The 23,502-nt window shown below is 47.7% G+C and overlaps 1 protein-coding gene across 2 annotated transcripts; it reads right to left on the bottom strand.

Moving 5' to 3' along the window:
• On the bottom strand, positions 1–22,408 carry LOC8042896 (coiled-coil domain-containing protein 125). 2 transcript variants are annotated; one of them, XM_002415861.5, is made up of 10 exons: positions 21,961–22,408; positions 14,157–14,194; positions 13,989–14,072; positions 13,766–13,923; positions 8,526–8,608; positions 8,326–8,441; positions 5,983–6,090; positions 5,394–5,523; positions 5,234–5,310; positions 1–3,111 (listed from the first exon to the last, which is right to left on the bottom strand). In XM_002415861.5, the coding sequence occupies exons 1-10, from the start codon at positions 22,175–22,177 to the stop codon at positions 3,013–3,015; spliced, it is 1,110 nt and encodes a 369-aa protein (XP_002415906.2). In that variant the 5' UTR covers positions 22,178–22,408; the 3' UTR covers positions 1–3,012. The 2 variants fall into 2 exon arrangements, with proteins under 2 accessions (XP_002415906.2, XP_029846739.1); XM_029990879.4 differs by having other exon boundaries at positions 13,989–14,057.
• Positions 22,409–23,502: the final 1,094 nt, after the last annotated feature.

Below are 23,502 nucleotides of genomic sequence, written 5' to 3'. Positions count from 1 at the left end.
AGGATGCTAAAAAGTGTTTGGAAACGACTGGGCACTGCCGAGAAACGTCATATCTGTCAGCATAAAAAGATGTGCGTCCGCAATGCATGACAACGCTTGCACTGTGTGGATTGGCTGAAGTTTGTACATCATATATGCTTATCATGTTTTAGCTTTAAAGGGCAGCTCCACTCATATATTCATGCCCAGAAACTGGATGGATGGCTATTAATGGCTATACCTTTTGTAACGGGCGGTAGCTTGCGCCACCTAGCCAAAGTCTAAAAAGACAAAACCTTTATACGATTCCTCTTGCCCTTCTAAGACCAATTTTCTCCCCCTAACTATCACCAGGCAGCATGGGATATCACCAGGATGACCTTCGGGGGAGTTTCCTCTGGTCAAACCTTGTCGGCGTTACCCCAGCACCGGGCCCACTGGAAGACAGGGTTGAGACTTTGGGCCGAAGCCACGCGGGAGGGAGTCCCAATTTTGCTCTGTCCTGTCTGTCCCCAGCTGTGCTAGTTAGTTGTTCATCATTCAATTTTCCCTAGATAATTTCTACCAATCTTCTAATCGCCTCTTTGCCATTGTAATCCTTTTCTCTTCCGTCCTTCCATCGTTGCCAACGAAACCCAGGGCCCCGGCCAAATCAGTTACCCCTTTAGGAAGGGTAGGGTGAAGCCCCGTGCACTTCAAAACCAAGTGCTCGAGTGTCTTGCTATCATTATGGCAGGCGGCACATAATGTGTCTGTCTCCTGAAATTTAGCCCTATATGTCCTTGTCCTCAAAACTCCCGTTCTCGCCTCAAACAGCAAAGAACTTCCCAGTGTGAATGTTGGTCCAATGTTTCCTAGTTGTAAGAGAATTGCACCAATGTCCTCACTAACCATGGCACTTCTCTCTTGATGATGGACAAGAGAGCATAAGTTGACTGCTGGAGGGCTAAGTTGGACATTTACATGAACGTTTTAAAAGGTCACCGAAGTAATGTAATGGCGTCTGATTAGTGGAGCCAATTGCCTCCACCAATCAGACGTCATTACGTCACTTCCGTGACCTTTTAAAACATACATGTAAATGTCCACCTAACCCTCCAGATGTCTGTATGATACATCAGTCATGACCCCATTTTGTTAAGTTTTTATTTTGTGTGTCCATTTGTTTTGTTTGGCCTCTATATCGTGTAGTTCAAATTTAGACTTTTTGGAGTCCACAGTTCTTGGCAGCAGCGCCAAGGTTTGTTTGGTTATTATATGTAGGGTTTCTGGTTGTCGGTGTATAACTTTGCCGCAGTGCTTATTGTACGAAGCTAGAATTAGAGTTTATTTTTGTCTGTTTCTCGTGATTTCGACTTTGCGTAAAAAATAGGTTGCAATAACGACAGAAGCAAACAGCGGTCCATGAAGACAGGAAAGTGGGGCATAAAAAGTTTGTTCTCCTTCATTTGGTTGCCAGAAGCTTTTCTGATTTTAACTCAGAGGTATACAGGTGACACCAGTGTCTACATTAACACGAACTCAGCCATGCTTATGTGCATACAGGATACCAAATAATAACTATTAAATGGCTTATCAAATTTTCTACGCCCATTTTTTTCTCCGAGACCTGCCGAAATTATCTGTAAATACCGTGGAAATCTAGCAAGTTATGGGCACAAATGTCATGTTTCAAATATCGCAGCACAAGCATTCGTCTTTCATTGGCACAAATGGGTTATGCAGCTAATGCGAAGAAATAAGCAGTATACTCTTCATTCATAAAAAAAAAAAAAAAAGCAAATTAGTAAGCGTTTTTGTTTAGACAGCGTAAGGTTGATCTGCCTTTGAGGTATGACGACACTGGTTTACGCCGTAGATGAGAAATCTAGCCAGTGCAATACGACTGCTAGCCTGGGATCTTTAACATGCATCACGTAGTGGTGACGCACGACCGCACACCGGTACGATGCTCATCCAGAGAGAAACAGGCAGGGGTGGGGATTGAACCTGCAGGATCCCTGGGTTCTGCAGTGCGACCTTTTGCTCCATGTGCTCCGAGTTGCGGTATGGTGCGTGCGTTAAAGGGCTGCCCAAAAGGACACAGCAGATGCCGTGCACGGAATTTGCTGTATCGGAAGTCGAGGTTTTCCTCCATTTCCAGTCCGCTTTGGGACGTTTTCTTTGTTGTTGTTCTGGCAGGGGAAAGCTACCTCCGCTTGCGTCCTTGGGTAGAGGCTTGGAGCGTGCTTATCAAGTGCAACCGGGCTGCCACTCATAAGCTCTGCTGGCTGTTGCCAAGGCCTCCGCTGTTGTCAGTTCCCAATCTCTCGAAAACAAGGAAGGGGAAGAAACGACCGCAAGGAGGAAAGCCGTGCTGTTTGCGTGGTTAATGTCCTCGCTGAAAACATAAGCGCACGTCAAAACTTCCACACTTTTAGATTTTTTTTCTTTTTCCTTTTGCTGTGCACGGCATTTGCTGTGTTCTGTTTGGATAATTCTTTACACACCGACCACCGATGCCCCCCTTCATCCACACCAAGATGAACATGTGACCGGTTCGACAGGAAGCATGTGCCTACTCGCCACAGTTTTCAGGGCGACCCAATCCCTCGCCTCTGGTTGCACTAAAGCCCCTCTGTGCGGAGAAGTAGCGGCAAGGCGCGGCTCGAAGTATTTTGTTTTTGTGGAACAGGCGGTATGTGAGTCAAAAGAAGGGATAGAGCCATAACTGCAGAGAGCAAGGAACTTGTTTTAACGATGTCTATCCCTCTTCACTTTTTACTTTTCTCTCTTCCACTCCTTCTGAGGCGTGTCACCACTTTTCCTGTGTGAACCGGTTATAGGGGACACTGCCCGTCGCAAGCTAGTTTTCAATCTCAGTGGAGCTGCTCTTTAAAAGCATGCACTGTCCAGTCTTCGGTGTTTTAGCATACACTTTGTCGCGTCACATTTGAAAATATTCTTAAGCATTGCGGGACCCGGCTCGCACCGCTCCATCCTGGGTTCTTGAGATGTGACAGGATGCTCGGTGCGTGTGCCGGTGGCACCCAGTCATGAGTCCATCTGCGATGTTTCCATGCGGCCTATCTGGAGAGCGAGGAGCTTCACCATGACTTGCTGATGCACAAGGGCCTCGTTCTTGTCACAGAGCTGCAGAAGAGTCAGATGACCGTTAATCTCAAGATTAAATTTATTCTCTAAGTTCTTTTAATTAACTATAGTTAAAAAAGACGCCCAGGTCTGACTGAATTCTGGCACGTAAAAGACTTTTGCGTCAGAGTGGCACCACCGCAAATCCTCAAATGCAGCATGAGCTCTGTGTGGACAAAGCCTGTGCATCTATTTCCCCTCGCAGCACGCGAAAAGCCAACCCATTAAAGGCCTGTCCAAACAGGACACTTAAGAAATCGTGAGGCGACACACCTCCGTCAAAAATTGTGGAAGTTGAGCGTCCGGCAGTCTGATGTCTGTTTGCACACTGGCGAAGCAAACAATGACCGGCAGAAAACAGAGCTTGTGAGTGGCTGTCCAGACCCACGTGATGAGCATGCTCAAAGCCCCCGTGGAGGACACTGGCGAAATCTGACTGAGGGAACTTCCGCCCCCTGGTGAAAAAAACTGACGGAAGCGGACCGCCGCACGACTTATGTCGGAGTCGTGTCGCCTCACGATTTCTGAAGTATCCTGTTTGGACGGGCCTTTATGGAGGTGGACCTACGAATGGTGACGAAGCACAGGTAATATTTGGAATGCAAATGGCGACCTGCACGCATATCTAAATCATTAATAACGGTAATAATTATTAAAATAATCATGCCTATATAACACTCACTCGTTTAAGCACTATGTTTATATGCAGAACATGGCATCCATCAGATTGCCGTTCACTGAAGAACACGCATCAGTATAACCAAAATACATTTACAATACAAAGTGATGTCTTTACACAGGAGTTTAACAACCATTTACCCAATTGATATTTTAATTGACTCCAACTCCAAACATCCTGTCTGGAATGTTAAGGCCAATTAACACAATTGCTTCTGTCTAGATTTGACTGTGCAGCAGGGTTTACATCCACATCCAAGCATCGCAGCATTTGGTTGTCATGGCAACTTTCAGTCGTATCTCGATGTAGCCAGACGTAGTCAAGCGCTGCTGCGTAAATGGGCCTTTATCAAAATAAATTTTAGTGCAGACATGCATATTGGTGAAGGGTCAGCTTGAACTCTCATCGATATGTACCAACTAGCTCAACTAAAGACTGTAAGTAGATTGCATGCCTGGGTGGGAAAGTGGTCTGTGTTCCTCGCCATTTCCTCGCTCCCTTTCGTAAATTGCAATGATTGGCTCTCAGTATGCTGTGTGGAAGTATAAGAACACTGGCTTTTCATGGAAGGCACGCCTTAAATTGGAGTTTATCGAGGCGTGCCAGTAAGTGTGAATGAGGCTGTCACATTTCACTTCTAATATTTTGTGGGGTATGTACCATTACCATGTACCGTGGGGCCCCTGAAAAGAAAAAACTTATCTTTTTTTTTTTTCAAACAGCGTGTCAAAAAATTCATTTTACGAGAAAAACAATTTTAGGAGCCTTATTCACGGCGAGAGATTTATTTGAAATTCTGCGCGCAAAGTCCATGACGTCACGGAATGGTCAATCGCTCTACAAGATTGTAATTCGCTCTTTCCACCTCAACGTGAAGGTGAAGCCGATCCACCTCTCCTCCATGCACCCAAAATGCTGAGAGAGAAAACAAGTGGAAAGGAAGTGACTACCGACTAACTCACGTCTCGTGCCGTCAATATTTCTCTAAAAAACCTTTTTTTTTTTGCGTAAAATTAATTTTTTTACACGTATGTCCCAACCAGATTGTTTAAAAAAAAAAAATTGTTTTTCTTTTCAGGGGCCTTTTAGGAACAATGATACACTGGCGCGGGATTCTGAGTTAATATGATTCACATTTTGAGGTACAGGCTTATCCCATATAGTGTAAAAAAACATGTATTTTTTTTACACTTTTTACTCAGGTGAACTCATGCTTCAATTATTCACAAAAAAAAAAAAAAATCAAAACAAACCTTTGTGCTAAATTATATTGCATCAATATGTGTGGTCTCTTCAAATGATCAATGCGCCATCAGGTCCACCCCGTACCTAGGAGGTTAACTTCACATGGTGATTTGTTTAAAACCGTAAACATTTTGGTTTGTTTTGAATTCAAAGATTGTATCGTGATCACTCTGCGAACTGAGGATAGGTGCCACTTACATTTTCTACAAGGTCGTCTATCAGGCTCTTCTGGTTGTCGATGCCCTTGCTCTTTGCGATGATTGTTCCCAGAACATCTGCGCAAGACACGCACGTGAATATCCTTCGTTTCAAGTAGTGCGAGGGTGCAGCCTGGCGGGGATTTGTCTTTCTGACTTGCCTTTTCTCGACTGCAGTTCGATAACCTTCCGAGTTAGCTTTCTGTTTTTTGCCAGCTGGACTTCGAACGCCTCGCGATATATGTCGGATGTCTTGGCATTGTCGAACATCTGCGCTTCCAGTTTTTTGGCCTGCGGGAAACAAAAAGAAGCAGTTGGCTGCTGCGCAACTGGGTGATCCCGAGTAATCTGCTTCATAGAGCTATTGTGTGCAGTCGGTTTTCCAATTTTGCTTTCAAGTCTCCCTGTTGTCGAGTTATTGGTACACACGCACACACACACATGCACGCGCAAAAACACGTGCAAACACACACACACACATCATTGTGAAATATTTATATTTCAAAATAGTAATATAAGTGGGGAGAAGGGATAGAAATCAGACAACCCTTCAGGTCACAAAATGACCTCTCTCCCAGGTAAAAAGCTATCCAAGAACCTCCGCTGCGCAGCATCATTAAAACTATGCAGAGTGCTGCTCGAAATGAGTGCCAGGTCTTTTTCAGGCTTAAATCAATTAACTTTTCTGCCGTCGCGAGACATTCACATGCCTATACAAAAAGCGACCCAATCAAATTGCGATGTGCATACCCGTTCCGTAAGTTCGTTCAACTGTCGCTGCTTGTAAGAGACCGCGTGGGCACACTTGCAGGGTTCCTGGTTCGGTCCCCTGCACGTGCAGGCCGCGAGAACTGCTACCTGGGCAGAGTCATTGCAGGTCATGAGTCAGAGAGGCTATTCGGGGGTCGGGTGCCATCCGAACGTTAGAATACCGCCAATCTTTTGCCCCAGCTGCCCCAGGCCAAAGCTTTCATTGGCGAAGGGCACTCCCGAAAGAGATCCGGGGGAACTGCGAAGAAGATCCGATGCGTGTGCCTGGTGCAAGCGCATCCCGCCGGGGGGTATTCAGATAACTAAATGATATTTTCACAGTTATAGTGCTTAATCTCCTCTTTAGAAATCTGGTGTTAGATTTGATATAGCTTTTTTTTTTTTTATGTTTTGGGCACAGTGCACATGCAGAAAAAAAACATGTTCTTGCACACACCTGGGTGTAGCAACACACTTGAAAGAGCCTAATAAAATTATTTGCTCCTTTTAAACCACTAAGTGCAATGAACAGCAAAAATAATGTGTGGGAGACTTTTTTTTCTATTTTATAAAACCGCAAAAATGCCATTTTCAAGGGGCTGACAAACGTTCCTTAAATTTTCCATAAATAAAAAAAAATGTATATATTCTAACCACACCTAGAGAGTCGCATTCTACATATTCCAAAGTATATGCATACCAAATTTGGTTGCGATGGGAACATATTAAGAACAAAAATTCCTGTGCACAAACTGGGAAGATGCCGCAAAATTACGTAAGAAGAAAAACGCGTCCGAATGTTACCATAGATGTGTAGCGATACTCCTTCGCGGCGGGAGAAATATTTTGTTAAACATTTTTGGAGAGGAGATTCTGTATTTGACTAATTCCGCGATCGTAACCGGCACTTATTTTTATACATAAAATATGACTATTCAAAGATAAAGCACCATAAAACCTCAAATCAAGTGTTTAGCATGATATTGCCGTTTCTCGACTGCACAAGGTGAGTGGCGCAACTGCGGTCCGATTTCACTGGCGACACTGGCAATAAAAAATATTTTCGGCAGCAAAACCAAAGCCACGTGCGCCCAAAGTGGCGCCGCGTGACAGTGGCGCTACGGAAAACATAGAAGACGGCGGCTGAAACAAATCTGCGAGCCGCGAAAGGCGCAGCGGCGGAAGACCGAAGCGCGTCAAGGCACGGCCCCCGCCAAGGGAGTGTTTGGGGAGTTTTCGTAAATCGTTTGCGCCCTCCCGCAACGCTCCCCGCAACGCGCTACGATACCCGGAACTCTACTACAGTCAAGGCCATGGGCGCGCAGGCGCAGTATGTTCGTTGCGGTGGGCTTAGCGGAGGGGGAAACGCGGTTTAAGAAAACTCCCTTTTGTAGACCGTTTTCCCACCTCCGCTATACGCTCTCCGGAACGAGGACGCCACTACTGCGCATGAGCGCCGCTAGCCTTGCCTGCAGAGTCCCGGATCTCGTGGCGGGTGACGGAGAACGCGAGTTTCAGCCGAATGCCGACGTAGCACTCGTGTGGAAATAGGTGCCCGCTCTGCAGTTCTGCGCCGACGTAGAAAATGTACCACTACGAACTACGACTCTCATTTTCTGTGGTGTTGCCCCGCCTCCTCTCTCCCTCCCGCCCGTAAACCAGGGGAGGCGGCGTCTGCGAGTGTGACAACATAGGCTTGAAATGGGCCAATCAAAGTGCCAGAAATGCCCCGAGGACTTACTATGGTGCCGGGAACGCGTCTCCCCCAACAGGTGCGGTAACCACGGAAAAAAAAAAAAAGTGGTTCTTCCATTTCCGTTTGATCACGTCGTAGGAGTGTCATGCTGTCGCGGACAGCAGCGGTGGAGGATGCGGTAGTGGCCTGTTCTCCTGCAGGTTCAGCTCGGTTCACGGAAGCTACGCCAGGACACCACCTCCTAGACAGCTGTCAAAAGCCTGCGCGTCATGTGACATGGCGTCGCGTCCCGGAGGCCTGCACGGGTGCTGATTGGCTGCGGGGCCGCGTAAGCGTTCGCGTGGGACTCGTTTCCTGTCAAGTCCCACGCGAAGGCTGACGCGGCACTCGAATCTAATCAGCGCCCGTGCAGGCGTCCGGGACGTGACATCATGTCACGTGACGCGCAGGCTTGTGTTAGTCGGGATCGCAGCATCCGACAGCGTGACACTCCGGCATTTGTAACGTCATTTGTTTCCACTTCGGGACCACTTTTGATACATGGGCGGAATGGGACGCTAAACACACAAGTCGGACGCTTTTTCGCACACACGTTTTTTTGTTTTTTTTTCGAATAGGCGGGCGCAGTTTTTCAAAACGCGTCGTACCTCTAACGATGAGCTGTCGCACCACTCGTCGAACTTGTCCATGCACGACTGGAGGTACACATCGCGTTCTTTGACGTCCGTGAGAGCGAGCAGCTCGTCACGCTCCCGCCTTAGGACTGGAACAAATTGAAAATCGCTTTAGAAAAAGCGAGGTAACAAAAAAGAAAAAGCGAAATAATTAAAAGCTCACATTTTTTTACCTTGTGCCGTATATGTCAGCTTCTTTATGGTTTCACTTTGTGCCTTGAGTTTTGCCTTGTTTTCTAGGTTTTCTTCCATGATGCTTTTTGGGAAGAAAAAGAGATACTTTAAAGGGCCCATGAAACGAATTTTGGGCTGCGATAGATCAATTTAGATTGAGATTTTACTAATAGAACATAGTTCAGTGGGCCCAAAGAAAAAAGGTAGAAAGTCAAAAGCCTGACTTTCGGTACGAAAATTTTAAAACACAGCGGACTATGTCGTACCTCCTTCCCTTCGTAAGCTCTCTGCCTTTCACTGTGATACATCCGCGGTACCCAAGGCGCGTCACCGGGTCCAGACGCACGTCACACCGACACCTCACTTATTCCCTTCACTCGTAAGCTGAAATTGCGGTGGAAGCTACGCGCTTGCCGGACCAATCAGCCGCCTCGCCTCTCTATCATCACCTGCCCTCCTTCTCTGCGCGTGGGTATGCGCGAGAGAGCGTGATCACGTGTAAGATGTGTGGCTGGCCCAAGGAGCACGTAGCTTCCACAGCACTGTCAGCTTCGGGGTGAACGGGGTGGGGAGGAGAAAGCAACTTTTGTCGAAATTTTGAGCGACGGGCTAATCTTCTAGGGGAGAATGGCTGTGTCCGGGTACACAAACGACAGTCCGAGCAAAAGGGAACTCCACCCTTTCCGTCTTTTTGAACTCTTTGAAACAATGCGCGATTTGTGAGTTGAGGAGAAAAGCTAAACAGGAAAAAGTTGGAAAATTAGGAAGTTTTAGTAGACCGTGTTTCCCCCTCCGCTACGAAGAAACCGCCACTGCGCCCGCGTGCCGCCGATGGCCTTGGCTATAGAGTTCCGGGTAGCCGAGGGGCTTAGCGGATAGGGAAACACGGTCTACTAAAACTCTCTATTGTTTCTCGACCCCTTTAAAAGGCCGATGCGGGAGTGTGGCGTCCGAGTAGTCCATATGCCCGTCTAGACGGCTCAGATGACTGTGCGGACATTATAACTGAGGCTGCGCAATATTAACCGATTAACCCACCGATGAATGCATTAATGGGCTGCTTAACCGATCAAAAGCGGACCATTTTATGGGTGGATCTAAATCCTACGCGCTCCAGCCTCTTCTGTGCCGAGTGCAATGTTGTTGCGCTCAGCAAGAAACAAACTTGCTGTGTCAGGCAAACGTAAACTACTCTTTCTGCGCAGCTGGCAGAATCAAACGATTAGAGGTTACAAATGGATTGGTTAATTAAGGGGGATTCACCAACTGGTCAATCTGAATTACCAAATTTCTCTACACAAACCCGAGTTTCAAAAATGAACGAGTGTATTAATTCTTTTGGAGGTTCATTATGAGCACGTAATGGTGGTGACAGTGTGACACCAGGACCAAATTCCCCAAGCCAGAGCATTTGTTGCTATTTTCTCGAGCTTGCAGAGACGGCGGTTTGCGGCACGCTTCGTTTGCCTGACTGCCGAGATCAGTTTTTCCGGAGAATGGTGTGCGTGCGATTTCGGTCTGCTGCTCCACGCAAAGAAAAAAAAAACAATGATAGGCGACGAATGTATGACACTGATGCCATGTGGCAACGTGCAATGTCTCACCGCCGCGATTCGCGTTTTCACTTTTAAATGTAGAGTGACCTCGGTCGATGTTACGAGCTATGCCAGCCAATTCAGCAATAAGAACGTACCTCGTGCTCTGCAAGTCTCACAGCCAAACCGAAAAGTCACATGCTCTCAGCGCTGGTTTGGTTAGTTCGGCTTCGGTAACTTGTAGCACTCGCTTGCCATCTCGGTTATTTTCAGGCCCATCTTGTGTTTTGCTAAGAGCATATGCGCCGTGGCCTATCATCTATCTGTCGAAATGCCGAACTGCTTTTCGCATTCTTTGCCTGAACCAAGACAGGCGTTAATGATGATTCCGTGACAACCATGGGTGTAGTCATCCAACTCAGCTATTTGATTCTACGGCGTCGCCTAGCTCAAAAGGCAAAGTTCGACCGAGTTGGCGTGCTGTCATTGCATCATGCTGGTGGTCATTCCTCCTTGTGCTTGCCAAGAAAAAGAAATTCGGCGGTACAAAACGTACGCTGCAAAAGGCACGTGCTCAGCAGCAAGGTCACCACAATGGCGGCTGATGTGATGTCAGATGCGAGCCACGGAAACTTTGCGCCCGTGTCTTTGGCTTCGCTCGCATATGACGATAGAGCGTTGAGTGCAGTATTCGCGCTCGTGCCGAGAGATGCAATAGCCCGTGCAATTTGTAAACACACAAATGATGGGACACTAAGTGGCCGAGATGTATCAAGCGGACGCCAGAAGCCATCGGAGCCAATCCAGCGCAAAGAACACGTGACTTTCCGGTTGAGCTGTTTGGGACCCTAATCTGGACATTTGGCGAGAAACTCGGCGAGAAATCTGGCGGGCGTGATTGGCCAACGCCGCACTTGACCTTGGCGCCGGCCAATCAGAGCCGCGGGATTTCTCGCCGACTTTTTCGCCAAGTGTCCAGATTAGGGCCCTTGGTCTCGCGATTGCTAGGGTCGAGCCACTCTGGGAGAGCTCGCTGCATCGGCCGCGGTCAATACTACTCTTGAAAGTGAAAGGGAAGCGCGCGGCGGGCGAGGCATTGCACGTTGCCATGGCAACATGTGTCCCAGAGTACCACGGCTGGGCTAGACAACGGCGCCCCTTTTTTTCTTCTTTTTTTTTTCTGGTTCACGTCTGAGACCACCTCGAAGACAAGGCCTGCGCATGATGTCATTGTTGATCCCCGACCCAAGCGGCAAACGAAGCTGGCCGAGAATCGTCGCGAGGACACGTCCCTCTTGGCGTCACCGCCTGGTCGCGCTCGTTGTGAGATATGCAGCAAGACGAGCTGGCAGCGATGCTGACGCAAGTTAGGTGGCGCTGCGTGGATCTTTTGGTGTTCGGGGGGAATTTTTTTTGGGTGGCGGCAACTGCTGAGCGTCTGCTGACGATGAGCTTCCACAGTTCTTTTACAACGTGCATTCGACACCATCAAGATAACTGGTCTTAGCAGCCTAATAATGTGAGCGCGTTCTGAGCATGCGCTATAAACAGCACCCTCCAATATGGCGTCCAGTGAATGCTCTCTATTGCTCAGACCCATTCCCTGGAGGGCGAAAATATCTCGCCGCTCTCCGGCGAAACCGATCTAGTTTGCTTGACTAAGCTTTCCGTGGCAATGAAGTCAAAGCTATCAGCGTTCGTGCACTCGTGCAGATTGAGTGCTGCTCAAAGCTGCACGCGCACTCTTCACTTCTGAAATGCCATAAATTATGCGCAACATGAGCACCCTCGCTCACGTTGCACATGAACAATCAATATGTAAAACAAACACAACAATTAAGGAAAAAAGAAAGCATTAGCTTCGTTCGATTTCCCTGCACCTCCTGCACCAGTGCAGAAAAGTGTAGGGCAGTCTACTTCCGGTATGTGTTTTTAGATAGGACCGGAAGTACACTACCCCACTCTCTCACTCTTTTCTGCGCTGGTGCAGGAGGTGCAGGGAAATCGAACAAGGCTACTGTTGGCGTTTTGATAAGGTGCTGAAGGTGAACATTTTATGTTTCTCCTGGCTGATTTTTTTTTTTTCGCTCTGTTAGTGCGCGTGAACAGACGCTAACACATGCTTACATACCGTTCCAATGTTTACAAAATCACGGCCCATGGAGTTTGCTAGCGTTAAAGAGCAGCACGCGCATGTTCGTCGTTTGAGAGAGCAAGCAAAGCCATAAGTACGAGCTTCAAAAACAGCACCGGTGTCAGTTGCGTGAGCGACTGCTGCTTGGAATAGTTAGGATATAATTGTTTTATTTGTTACATATACATTTATACAAACTACCTTAAAGAGTCGACTAAAGCCTCGAGGACTTTATTCACGTGGTGCGATTTTGCTTGCTATTTAGCAGTTGCAAGGTTCGGTACCACAGCTGTCACCATGCCTTTCTTTGCTGGCATCACAACTGCGAAATCGTAAACAAAATCGCACCATGTGAATCGGGCCATTCGTCAGTCACGCAACAGCGCAGCTGAAAACACAGACAGCCGGGATGTACAACACAATCAGAAAATGAAGTGTTCATAAAATACGTTGAATGGTTTGAACGTGGTCCTCCTAACTTTGGGGTCAGCCGGATATCAGAGCCAGTTCTATGTCTTGAGTGGCTCGTATCCCGGGAACTTGAAATACAGCTTGCCTCTAAACCTTTTTAGTGTGTAGGAATCCACAGTCCAGCACGCCCTTACAAAAATATTTATCCACTTTCTATAGAATTTTTATAAAGAATAGTGTACAGAGACATTCTAAAGAAAATGTATCCACCGTCTATTGCTTTTTGGCCGTTTTTTTCTGTAGACTTTGTACAGAATATAGTGTGCAGATATTGGATAGAAAACGAATAAAAATTCTAACAACTTTTTTGTTGATGAAAACTGTAGATACGACATGACTGCATAGGAAGTGGAGTCGTTAAAATGCGGATAAAATTTCTAAACACACTAAAATGTGTTTTTTTTTTCCTCTAAGGACGTTTATTGCTTTGAAAATAGAATAAATCACACTCTATGCGGAGAGCAAGTCGTCTGCTTCTTGCGCAGGAGTTGCAGTGACGTCAGAACGATGCCGAGCTCTGATTGGCTCTGATTGCAGTGATAGTGGGTAGACTTCAATGCTAGATGCCTAAAGGTCTACGCACAATTTTTTTTTTTTTTTAATCAGCCAGTAAGAGTTTGGTGTTCTGACATCATCGCAACCACTGTGCAAGAAGCAGGCGAACTTGCACTCGCATAGGGAGTATTCACTGGCGGCCATAGCTGTGTGCGCGACTGCCGTCGGCGAGCTTCCACAGTTGTTTCGCCACGTGCATTCCGCACCACCAAGATTGCCGGTCGTTGCAGCCTATTAACGTGAGCTCGTTCCGAGCATGCGCTCTAAACATCGCCCTCAAATATGGCGTCCAGTGAATACTCTGTAGGCACGAACGCTAAAAATAACACCGGACAAAAGCAAAACAAATAAAAAAATAAAAACCCCGAGGGCACGAGCTACATGCGCAGCTGGGAGCAACTCGTTCTGGAAAAAAAATCAGCGCCATCTATGAGGAAACGGCTATACAGCCGCCCTTACGATAGGATGCGAGCTAAGCACGCTTGCTTGCTTGTAGAAGCTATCGTGAGGGCGTAGTGTTGCGGAACGTTGCCGATGAGCTTACCTGTTGAGCTTGTCCAGCCAACTCTGCTGACTGATCCGAAGGTGTTCTTCCATGCATTGCAGCTCGTACTGCAGCGTGTTAAGCTCCTTGAACAGGTCCCTGAACTTTAAGTGATTTATCTTGTTCCCCTGCTCTTTCTCTTCGCTTACTTTGAGCAGCTGAAAGAGCGACCGTGGGTTCAGATGCGTGCTTCTGACCCGTTCTGCCCATCGTCAAAACGCACCTGCTTGAGAAGAATGTGTGCTGCTAGGTACTTGGCGTTGAGGAGTCTCTTGCAGATATCCAGTTCGCTCTGAAGAAAAGTGATCTGCATGAGTAAGGGTTGTTTGGAATTAGCCCAGCACATTTTCATCATCTGCGCCCCCAGTCTGTGCTCAAAAGTTAATAGTACCTCGTCGGGGTAGCTGGTTCTGTCCTGACACGAAAATTCTGAAAAACAAGAGCAAAATCCAGGACACCGAGTCACATAATTATGACGTTGCGTACAAGGAGTTCAAAGTTCAAAGCGCAGAAATTAGGGTCGTACAACCCAGGACGCCGACGCATCCCTCGTGAAATTGGTTACGGGACCATGAAAATGATTTTTCAACTTGTTCCTCCTTAGCTTTATTCCTCAATTCAAATGAGAAATCACGTGTTCGTGACGCGCTTGTGATGCACAAGCCTCCAGCGTGCTTTTTAAGCACCACCATGGAACTTGTCATTCCGTCAGGGCACTCATTGGCCACGAACGCGAATTCAAGTCCTCGTCGACGGATTGGTTGTTAAAGAGCGTCCGAGTAACGCAGTCCTCGTGTCCACGCGTGAGCTGGATTCGGCTGACGTGCACCTTGGATGCATCACAGTGAAAAGGCAAAGAACTTTCGCAGGAAAGAGTGTACGAAACAGTCGCTATATTTTCGAATTTTAAAGAGGGCTTCACGCCTTCTACGCCCCTGTACTCGTTTTATTTTTTGGCGCACCAAACGATACGAGATATAAAATCCCAATTTATCCCAGCCGAAAATTCATTGCATGGTACCTTTAAACCTGGAGTATTTTCATCGGAGACATATTTGTTAATGCTTAGATATTATATGGGCGCGCTGACGTTTTCTAGACAACCACCAAACGAAAAGAAACACAATAAACACAAGTGTATGTCTTGTTTCCCTTTCCCAGTACAGCAGTCGGATTGCTTTTAACTCCATTTTAGTTCTCAGAAGAAGAATTATGCAAACTCGTAAGCCCTGTGATGTCCGCGTACGCCCACGGGAACACGACGCTCCTTGGATGGCGCGACGCCGTCATCGCTCCCCGTGCGCGCCTCCTCACGATGTCATGCCACTGCGGGGGCGCTGCTGTCGGCACTGCGCATGCGCAGACGCTTTATCTCCCGCGAGTCTGGTTTCTGCGCACGCTCATAGTGTGGGCCAACGCGAGTTTGTTTGTAAACAGCGTGTTGGTGTATACAGTGACTTGTACAAACACCGGCAAGCTGAGTAGGCTGCCTTCATGTGCGCTTTGCTTGCACAAAAGCGGTCAAGCAGCGCAAGATGCACGGGAGTGCATAATGTCACCCGTAAGTTGTGGGGCGTCTTTACGAACTCTTGAGGCCTCGTATTAACTGATGTTCACAAAGCCTACTTCGCCGGTGCATAAAATTTGAGCCCTCATGACTTGTAGGAAACAAAAATCAGCAACGTCACGATGGCAACCTTAATTTTTCTCGTTAAGAGCAGTTTCGACGAAATCGAAACATCCGACATTTTATTGCACATCATGTATGTTCTCTCTCTAACAAAACATAAATCGCTGTGAGACCAATCCTGTCTTATTGTAATATCCATGTAGCTCCAATGTGGTTTCACCAACACCAGAGTTATGACAGGAGGACCACCCGTCAAAATTGGTGGGGCGTCTTTCCTTGGCAGCATTTGGAGGAGCACCCGAAGAAAGTCTGTTAGTTATATTTGGTGGCGGCTCACATGGATGCAAAAAAATCTGGAGGTATGAGAATGCTGTTTCCTGGCTCATGTCCAAAGCGATTTTGGAGACTGGATATATTTGAAAAGGGTGCACTCGAAATAAAGACACGAAAGAACAGCCGGTCTTTTCTTTAAACAATATTAAAAATAAAAACGGCATTGACGTTTGTCGGTGCATGTGGATGCAATTGGCGCTCCAACCGTGTCATGGTTTGTCAAAATAAGGTCGTCAGCGGCGCAAGGTGCTGGTGTTTAGTTTGACTATATCGGCGACGTACTCAAGCGACTGCGTTCTCCGTTCCGCTGGAAAATAGAGCGGCAGTGTCGCTGAAATCCTCGGCTGATTTTCACCATGGGGCTCGCTGTCAAATGAGCTGGCACAGTCGGCGTCTGCACATGGCGGGCTGAAATTTTCATTCAAGGTGCATTTTACTGGTGGACTTTATCGTCCGAATTTTAAAGGTGCAGCTCCGTTCCTGCGAAAAAATGGGAACAAAATCCCTGTACATTTCAATAACAGGCTCCGACACAAAAGACCGATTTGCGCCGAGAGTCGTGTTTTGAGCTGCTATACTTCGTTCTAAGCTGAGACTGCAGCCAATGCCACAAGCACGAAAGCACGAGGTCGCTACTTTGAAGCATTTTCCGCAGAACGAGCGCTCGCACTAGAAATGCATGTCTCAAAGCTAGGAGCAGCTCACGCTTGCAGCTTTGGCTGCAGTCTCAGCTTAAATTGAAGCTGAAGCGGTTCTGTATTTGAGTAAAAAAAACCTAAATCGTTCTTATTTGGCCTTCAGGATCACGAATATCGAGATTATTTTTCCATTTGCTGCGCAGAGACTGCAGAAAATCATTTTCAAAGTACCTCTGAAGCCCTTCCTTTCCGGAGCGTGACGTCATAAAAGGAGATTCGGGCTCTCGCGCATCTCCGGCGTCTATCAAAGGTATGCAAGAGCACTCTCGCGATTTTCCAAAAGGTCAAAAAAGGTCACGTCTCGACTGGTGTCGGTCCGGGGGCTTGCAGTTGCGCGCGCTGCTGCCCACACGAGCGACAAGCGCTTGCCGGCCGAAAGATCCTTTTATGACGTAACGACTGGTCGGAGGTTTTTCGTGTTTTCTTGCGTTTAGTTACATCTTCGGGAAAAAACGATCGAGATATTCCGATTCACGGGATAAAAATACTCTGGAAGTCTTCTCTCATTTTCTTTTTTCAGGAAGCTCCTCAGTTTTCCTTTAAGGTTGAACTATGGTGTACTAGAACTGGGCAGTGTGTCGTCCACGCCGAGAAGCAACGGAGGGAGGAGGTCGGCGCAGCGATGACGGCGCGCAAGGACGCCAGGGGGTAAAGCACTGGATGTAGTGCTTTAGCAGGGGGTGCTGCGGGTAACAGGCGTGCTCCTCCCCGCTCGGATTGCCGTGTTGTCGTACTGCTTGGGATCGCGTGGTTCGCGTTGTCGCTGTGTTGTTTTTCTGCAGTTTTTTTTTTAAATAATTGAGTGAAATGGATTGCGATCGGTTCCGTTCAGTGGCATGTAGACAACGCGTGCAATGACGGAAAAACGGCGGGACAAGAGAGACGGAACGTGTTTTGTGCCGGAGCAGTGATTTCCCTACATGCCAGCGACTCCGACGCTGGCTCCGCGTCGGAGGCGAGGAGAGACGCGTCGCCGGCTGACGTCAGGCAGCTACGTACGGGGGTTTCTCCTTCAGGTGAACACCGCGCTCTCGAGTGTGTTGTTCTCGGTTTTCGTTTCTCACAGAAACGAAGCGTGTCTTGAAACTGCACAGGGTGAAGTGCACTATTGTTCTCCTTGGGGGAACACATGAGCTGCAGCTATAGGTGTCCGTTTTTCCAGCCAATTTTTGCAGCGCGACCTTGTTTCAAGAAAAGAAGGTGGGTCTGGGTTGCGGTACGTCTACGGCAGGGGTAGGCGAAACACTTCCAAAAATATATTGAAATACAAATATTACATACTTCGACAAAAATGTACGTAATTACAAATTCAATTACACTTTTTGCAAAGGTGTTTAAGTACAAGATAAACACACAATGAGAAATTTGACCATCTTCAAATACTTTTCGAATACATTTTGTTCTCATAGTATGAAAGCTTAAACTTAAATTTAACTCCGGGTAAAAAAAAAAAAAAAAACATTTACGCAACCCGCAAGGTAAAACACAGCGACACCTGAGGTGTGAACAGATGAACTAATCCCTCCGTGAATTCCGTTTTGCTATTTTTTTTTTTTTTTTTTTACGGGTTATAACTTTTTTCTTCTATGTATTCTAGAATCGTAAAGTTAATGGTCAATTAAAGAACTATTCTTCAACTCTACTTTAATGCCTCGGTATTAGGTTTATTCTTAGTTATTAGTTTATTATTTAATCTTTAATAGACTTAGCTTCTGATATTCAACAATATTTTTCTGGATATATAACGTCCTAATGACCACAATAATTTATGTAAACGGTCTGTTGGATATAGCAAATTAAAAAGTAAGCAAAACACTGCACATAGAATGCTCATATTTTAATAAAAAATAAAGTTTAAAATTCTGTTTTCTCATCGTGCAATAAAAACGGAATTACGTCAACTAACGAAAATAACGAGACATGAAATTACCGAAGCATCTTTTCATATTAAATTTTCTAGAAACTGCATGTCGATAGATTTCACGTGAAGGTCAGTATTCAATCACAAACGTACCCATTTAGTTACGGCAAGTTCCAGTTTTTTAATATCAAATACAGATGGTGACACGTGTTAAAGGATAGCTTGATTTGCATTTGTCCTCATGTGCCGCTTGGAATGCCACGTGAGAGACGGAAACGGCATCAGACGTGTGGGTGTCAATGAAGCCAATACCCCCTAGAGGACAAGGCCTGAGCGTTTCGTCCTCTAAACGTCATCACTAGTAGATCCCCTAAGCGCCCCCCAGGTAGCCCGAATGAGCAGCATCGTCTGCTAGAGGCGTCTGCTTTATCGCTTAGTGTCGTCGAACTTCAAGGGCCACTGACCACCCCCAACATTCATACTTCTTTTTTTTTGTTCTGGAACCATTTAAAATGCCGTAACCTAACCCAGAAAAAAAAAAAAAAAGAACCGCGCTGTTTTAACTTTTACGTCCTCCACCCCCTGCCGGGTTCGCTTCATGTTTGCAATGACGGAATAAGATTTGAGCCGGGTAGTGGTAGTGACGAAGCACCAACTGTTGTCTAAACTTTTTTCTTTTTTTTTGTTTGGCGCGTTTTTGGGTTATAGCATTTCTGGGCTGGCGCGTAACGCAGCAGTGACAGCAATATGCGCGACGCGATATTGAGATCAAAACTATTACTCCTTTCAGTTAGACACCGAAAATTTGCTTTTATTAATCAGCGCAATCGGCTGTAATTCTAGTCCAGGTGCCCTAAATGTATACGTTCCACGCATCGTAATTTGCACCGATTACGTTTCACGGAAATTGCTTCCACGCGGTGTAGCGGTACAGCGCAGGGGGCTTTCGCAACAGTGATATGCAACTTACCTTCGCTTTGACCCGAATATGATTACAAAATCACAGAGAGAACTTCCAAACCACTATATTTCTTGGGGAGAGAGATGGGGTGGGATTGTTGACTGGTCATTTACATGAAATCTTCGAAGCCCTCACTGCTTTACAAGCGTTATCGTCTTATAAACACACTCTAAGAAAAAAAAAACAAAAAAACTTATACATTATTCACTGCGTTCGAACATTTACAGCCCTGAACGTTAGAATACGAGTTCCCTCCCTCGTCGAGGACGAGGGTACGGAGAATCTCCTGTTAACACTCGCACTCTGGTAATAACCGATATGCCTTCCTGCGAAGGTGCACTGTCTGGATGTAATGCGTACGCCAAAAACAGCAAGTCGCAATGACCACACAGAAATGGCTGCACCTCATTCTCTGTCATTTCGAACGTCTGTTACCAAAGCCAACGGAGCAAACGAGCTTTGGCGGCTGTGGGCGCAGAAAGCAGACGACGACACGAAACGTGTTTACTCGATTTGATCCGACGTTACCCTCCGATGGAGGAGGGTAGCGTGAGTAATTACTCCGGAGTAAACAACCCGCTTCTGAAACGCTTGTTCTGACTTCATCGAGTAAGCGCGAGGAAGTTTTGAAACGGAGTCGGATCGAGTAAATTTTGGAACACAGCCTTGCTCGCCGTATTATTTGGCGCACACGCCCGTGATCGGTGAGAGAGGAAAGAGAGAAAGTTAAACAACACTTCTGGTTTTCAATCTTCCGGCGCCATTGATTCCCGCGGGAGCTGCAAATCTGGCTTTTGGGAACTATTTATTTTTTCTTTACAAACACGCAGTTCCCAAGCTTCAGATTTCGAGGATGATATGTCTAGGACCGATTGCCTGTCGTTTGCAACAACAACAGCAATAATAATAATAAAAATAAAATAAAAAAGTGGGGCGTCAGTGGTTCTTTGAGCGTGTTTGCCGCTTGGGGTGGGTCGGGCATCTAGTAAAGCCGCGCTCACGCTTATCATACCTCGTACACCAGACAGGGTGGACGCTGGAGACATGGTGACAGAATTAGATGCGGCCTCCAGCATCTTCGGAGCGTGTTTGCTCCGTGTACGCTTCGAACATGTCTGCAGGTAGTTTTTGTCTGACCAATGTCATGCAAGGAACGTGTCTGCACACTGTCTTTTGTGCGATGTATTTAGCAGTACTGCTCGTCTTCTAGGCGGTATCGACTGAGAATGCCTGTGTACGGCGGGCTACCCCGGGTCCCGCAGCGCGAGCTTCCATGCACTGCACGAGCTCCAAGCTGTAGTGCGCCAACACACGCGGTCACCGATCTCCCCTGAAACACGCGGCGCATGTCTCGATTGCACAGCATCAAGTACAGTGTATCGAGGAGCTAGGGTTGTGTCGGGAATCCGTTTGCGTTCTATCACCGCCCGTTTCCTCGTTTTTCTTTTTTTCCCATCCGGCACGGCTGTCACGTGCGATAACTGATCTTCCACGCCAGATGCGAAGTTCACATCCGTCTGATACGCATTCCCAAGACGCGAAACTCTACCAACCAGATATACGCTAACTCTGCATTGCTCCGTACGATCACGATTTACGTGAGAATTTATTTGTTTCCGAGACAACACTGTTTACACACAAGCCAACCTTTGCCCATACCAGGTAGCAGCGCCGCCGCATAGGTGTCGCGTGGTGTCGCGTCAGAGAGTTGAGTTGGTGTAGTTGATCTGTTAGGGGGGGCCCTGCATGCCACCGCTGGCACTGGCTTGCACGTGACGTCAGCGCCCCGTCTGGGTGGTCATTCTGGGTCATTCCCATTCCCAGTGAAATCCGTGGGGGTCTCTCAGAGCCCCCACGGATTTCGACGGGACGGTCTGAGACCCCTTTGGGAATAGATCCAACTGTCGCGCACCCTAGCGGCGAAGATACGAATCATTTGGGCGTGTTTCTGACGCAGCGTTCGGATGTGTCAGCCAAACGCCGTGTCAGCGTTTGGATGCATGTGCATGGTATTAGTTTAAAGCTGCCGGTCAAAATATGTCCCACTAACTCCCCCCTTTCCCGAAGTGACCACCACAGGGACCCCCTGCTACCGGTGGAAGGCTTTGAGCACTGGTCATTCCTACTTGCTCTTGCGAACGAAAAGAAATTCGCTGTTGCAAAATGGATGCTGCCGAAGGTACGCGCTCTGCGGCACGACCACCACAAGGGCCACTGGTGTTGACGTCAGTACATGTATACTTCACGCGTCTCGTTGCATGTTGCCCCTCAAAGATACAGTAAAGAACTTCTTGTACTGGATGGTATTATTTTTTTCCCCACAAGATTCGGCAGAAAGAAATAGGCGGTTATCGGTGGTTATTCTCTACTGGCGAACTTCCGGCACATGGAAGGGATCTGAAGTATATTACTCGGACAGCCGTGTACCGAAGTAAGACGACATCCACGCTAGAAATGAAAACGAAACTCCGCATAAGCGGTTGGAGCTCGGGCATTTGTTTTCGTCCTCGATTCATCCAGTTGTTGATGCGGACCCGCGACCTGACTGGGATTTGAACTTGGGCCATCTGGAGAGGGAACGCGGTAGCCTACTGTTGCCGGCGTTCAGCACATGTGAGCGCGGTGCTGCGACGTCACGACGAACAAAGCGCATAGCCGGCCGCTGAGAAGGCGCACCTCCTGGGTCCAGCTTGGACCGGCCGGCAGGCTTACCAGGACTGGGCGTCCAGGACTGGTGACCGTTGGCCCCGAGGAGCGAGTCGAACGACGACGCAGCGGACAGGACGGGACTGACGATCAGGGTCCGCGACAGGTCCTCCATCGACGCGGACGGTGGGCAACATCGTCGACGATCGTACTCGTCGGACAGTCCGAGGTCTCCTTCGGCCGTGTCGTCCACATCTTGACAACGCAATTCCGGCACCGCCATGTCGACAGGCTCGCTGTGTCAATCCGCGAGTGTGTGACGTGCGCTCTCTGCCTCGCCGAGGGGAAGCTGGCGCCGCCTTTATCTCCTGCGCAGCTCTGACGTCTCTCCGTGGCAGCTGCTCGCAGGAGGCGTTCCTGAGCGCAGGCTGCGCGCGGCGGGTCCTTGGTTCGCTCGCCTCGCCCAGTCTTCCAGCTGTCGGCAGCCGCCGTTGTCCTTCCTGCCCGGCGCGAGTCCAACCTGCGGCTCCGCGCGTATTGCGGTCCATGGTGTCGCCTGCCTGGGCACGGGAGCCCACGCTTTCTTGCAGGCCAGAGACATTCACCAGCCCAGCAAGATGTGCCCGGGCTTTCGCAAAAACGCGCACTGAGGCCTGCGTAGCAGAAACAGATAAAACGCTTGTACTTTCAATTATGAAACGGGCGAAATAAAAAACGGACAACGCAACAGTGTTCCCAATCCCCGTCACATCCACAACTACAAATATATGCAAAAAAAAAATTATTTTATTGCAAAAATAAAGATGTATTGCCGAACGCTCTGTCTCGACCCAACTGTAGATCTGGCGGTTCGAACCAGATGCCGAAGTTTCAGAACTTGCCGTTGTCGGATTTAAAAGCTGTTAGCGATTTTCAGAAAATCTTAATGAAAAAATGGCGGCCGACGAAGTACACTTGGCGAAAAACCCGGCGAGAAATCTGGCGGCCGTGATTTGCCCGCGCCGCACTTGACCTTGGCGCCGGCCAGTCAGAGCCGCCGGATTTCTCGCCGACGTTTTCGCCAAGTGTCCAGATTAGGGCCCCAGATGGAGAGGAATGGCGTCAGTTACCGGGAGCAGGCCCCATTGTCCCATTAAAAAGATTTCCGAAAATCGCTTTTAACTTTAAGCATCCGACAACGGCAGGCCGTGGTCCGGACTGCTAGCGCTGTGGACCGGACTGGGTGTTCAGCGACGTTTATTTCATGTTTGCAGTAAAAAAAAAAAAAAAAAAAAAAAAACTTTTTTTCCTTAAGCATTTTGTGTATGTGTGTGTGTGTGTGTTTTTCTTTTCTTTTTTTTTAAATTTGCTCGCTTGCGTAAATTCATTATCACACCGTTTTGGGTCTTTCGGCGCCGTCTCCGACCGAATGTAGGACGCCTCAGTCGGCAACATTGAGGCGCTCAAACCGAATCCGGCACGCCCGGCTATGGGGACATAACTTAACCTGACACAGGGCAGGAAAACAAATACACACAAATAAAAGGGACAAACAACTATATGGTGTAACCAGAGCGCTGTCGGTGGTTGTTTGCCCGTCAACCTCTGGTGCACGCGTGACTGAAGTAT

The sequence above is a fragment of the Ixodes scapularis genome, unplaced genomic scaffold (assembly GCF_016920785.2).
Source record: "Ixodes scapularis isolate PalLabHiFi unplaced genomic scaffold, ASM1692078v2 PGA_scaffold9__187_contigs__length_104089568, whole genome shotgun sequence".
Lineage (NCBI taxonomy): Eukaryota > Metazoa > Arthropoda > Arachnida > Ixodida > Ixodidae > Ixodes > Ixodes scapularis.
The sequence above is the reverse complement of the archived record's forward strand: the minus strand, read 5'-3'. Positions and strand labels throughout refer to the sequence as shown.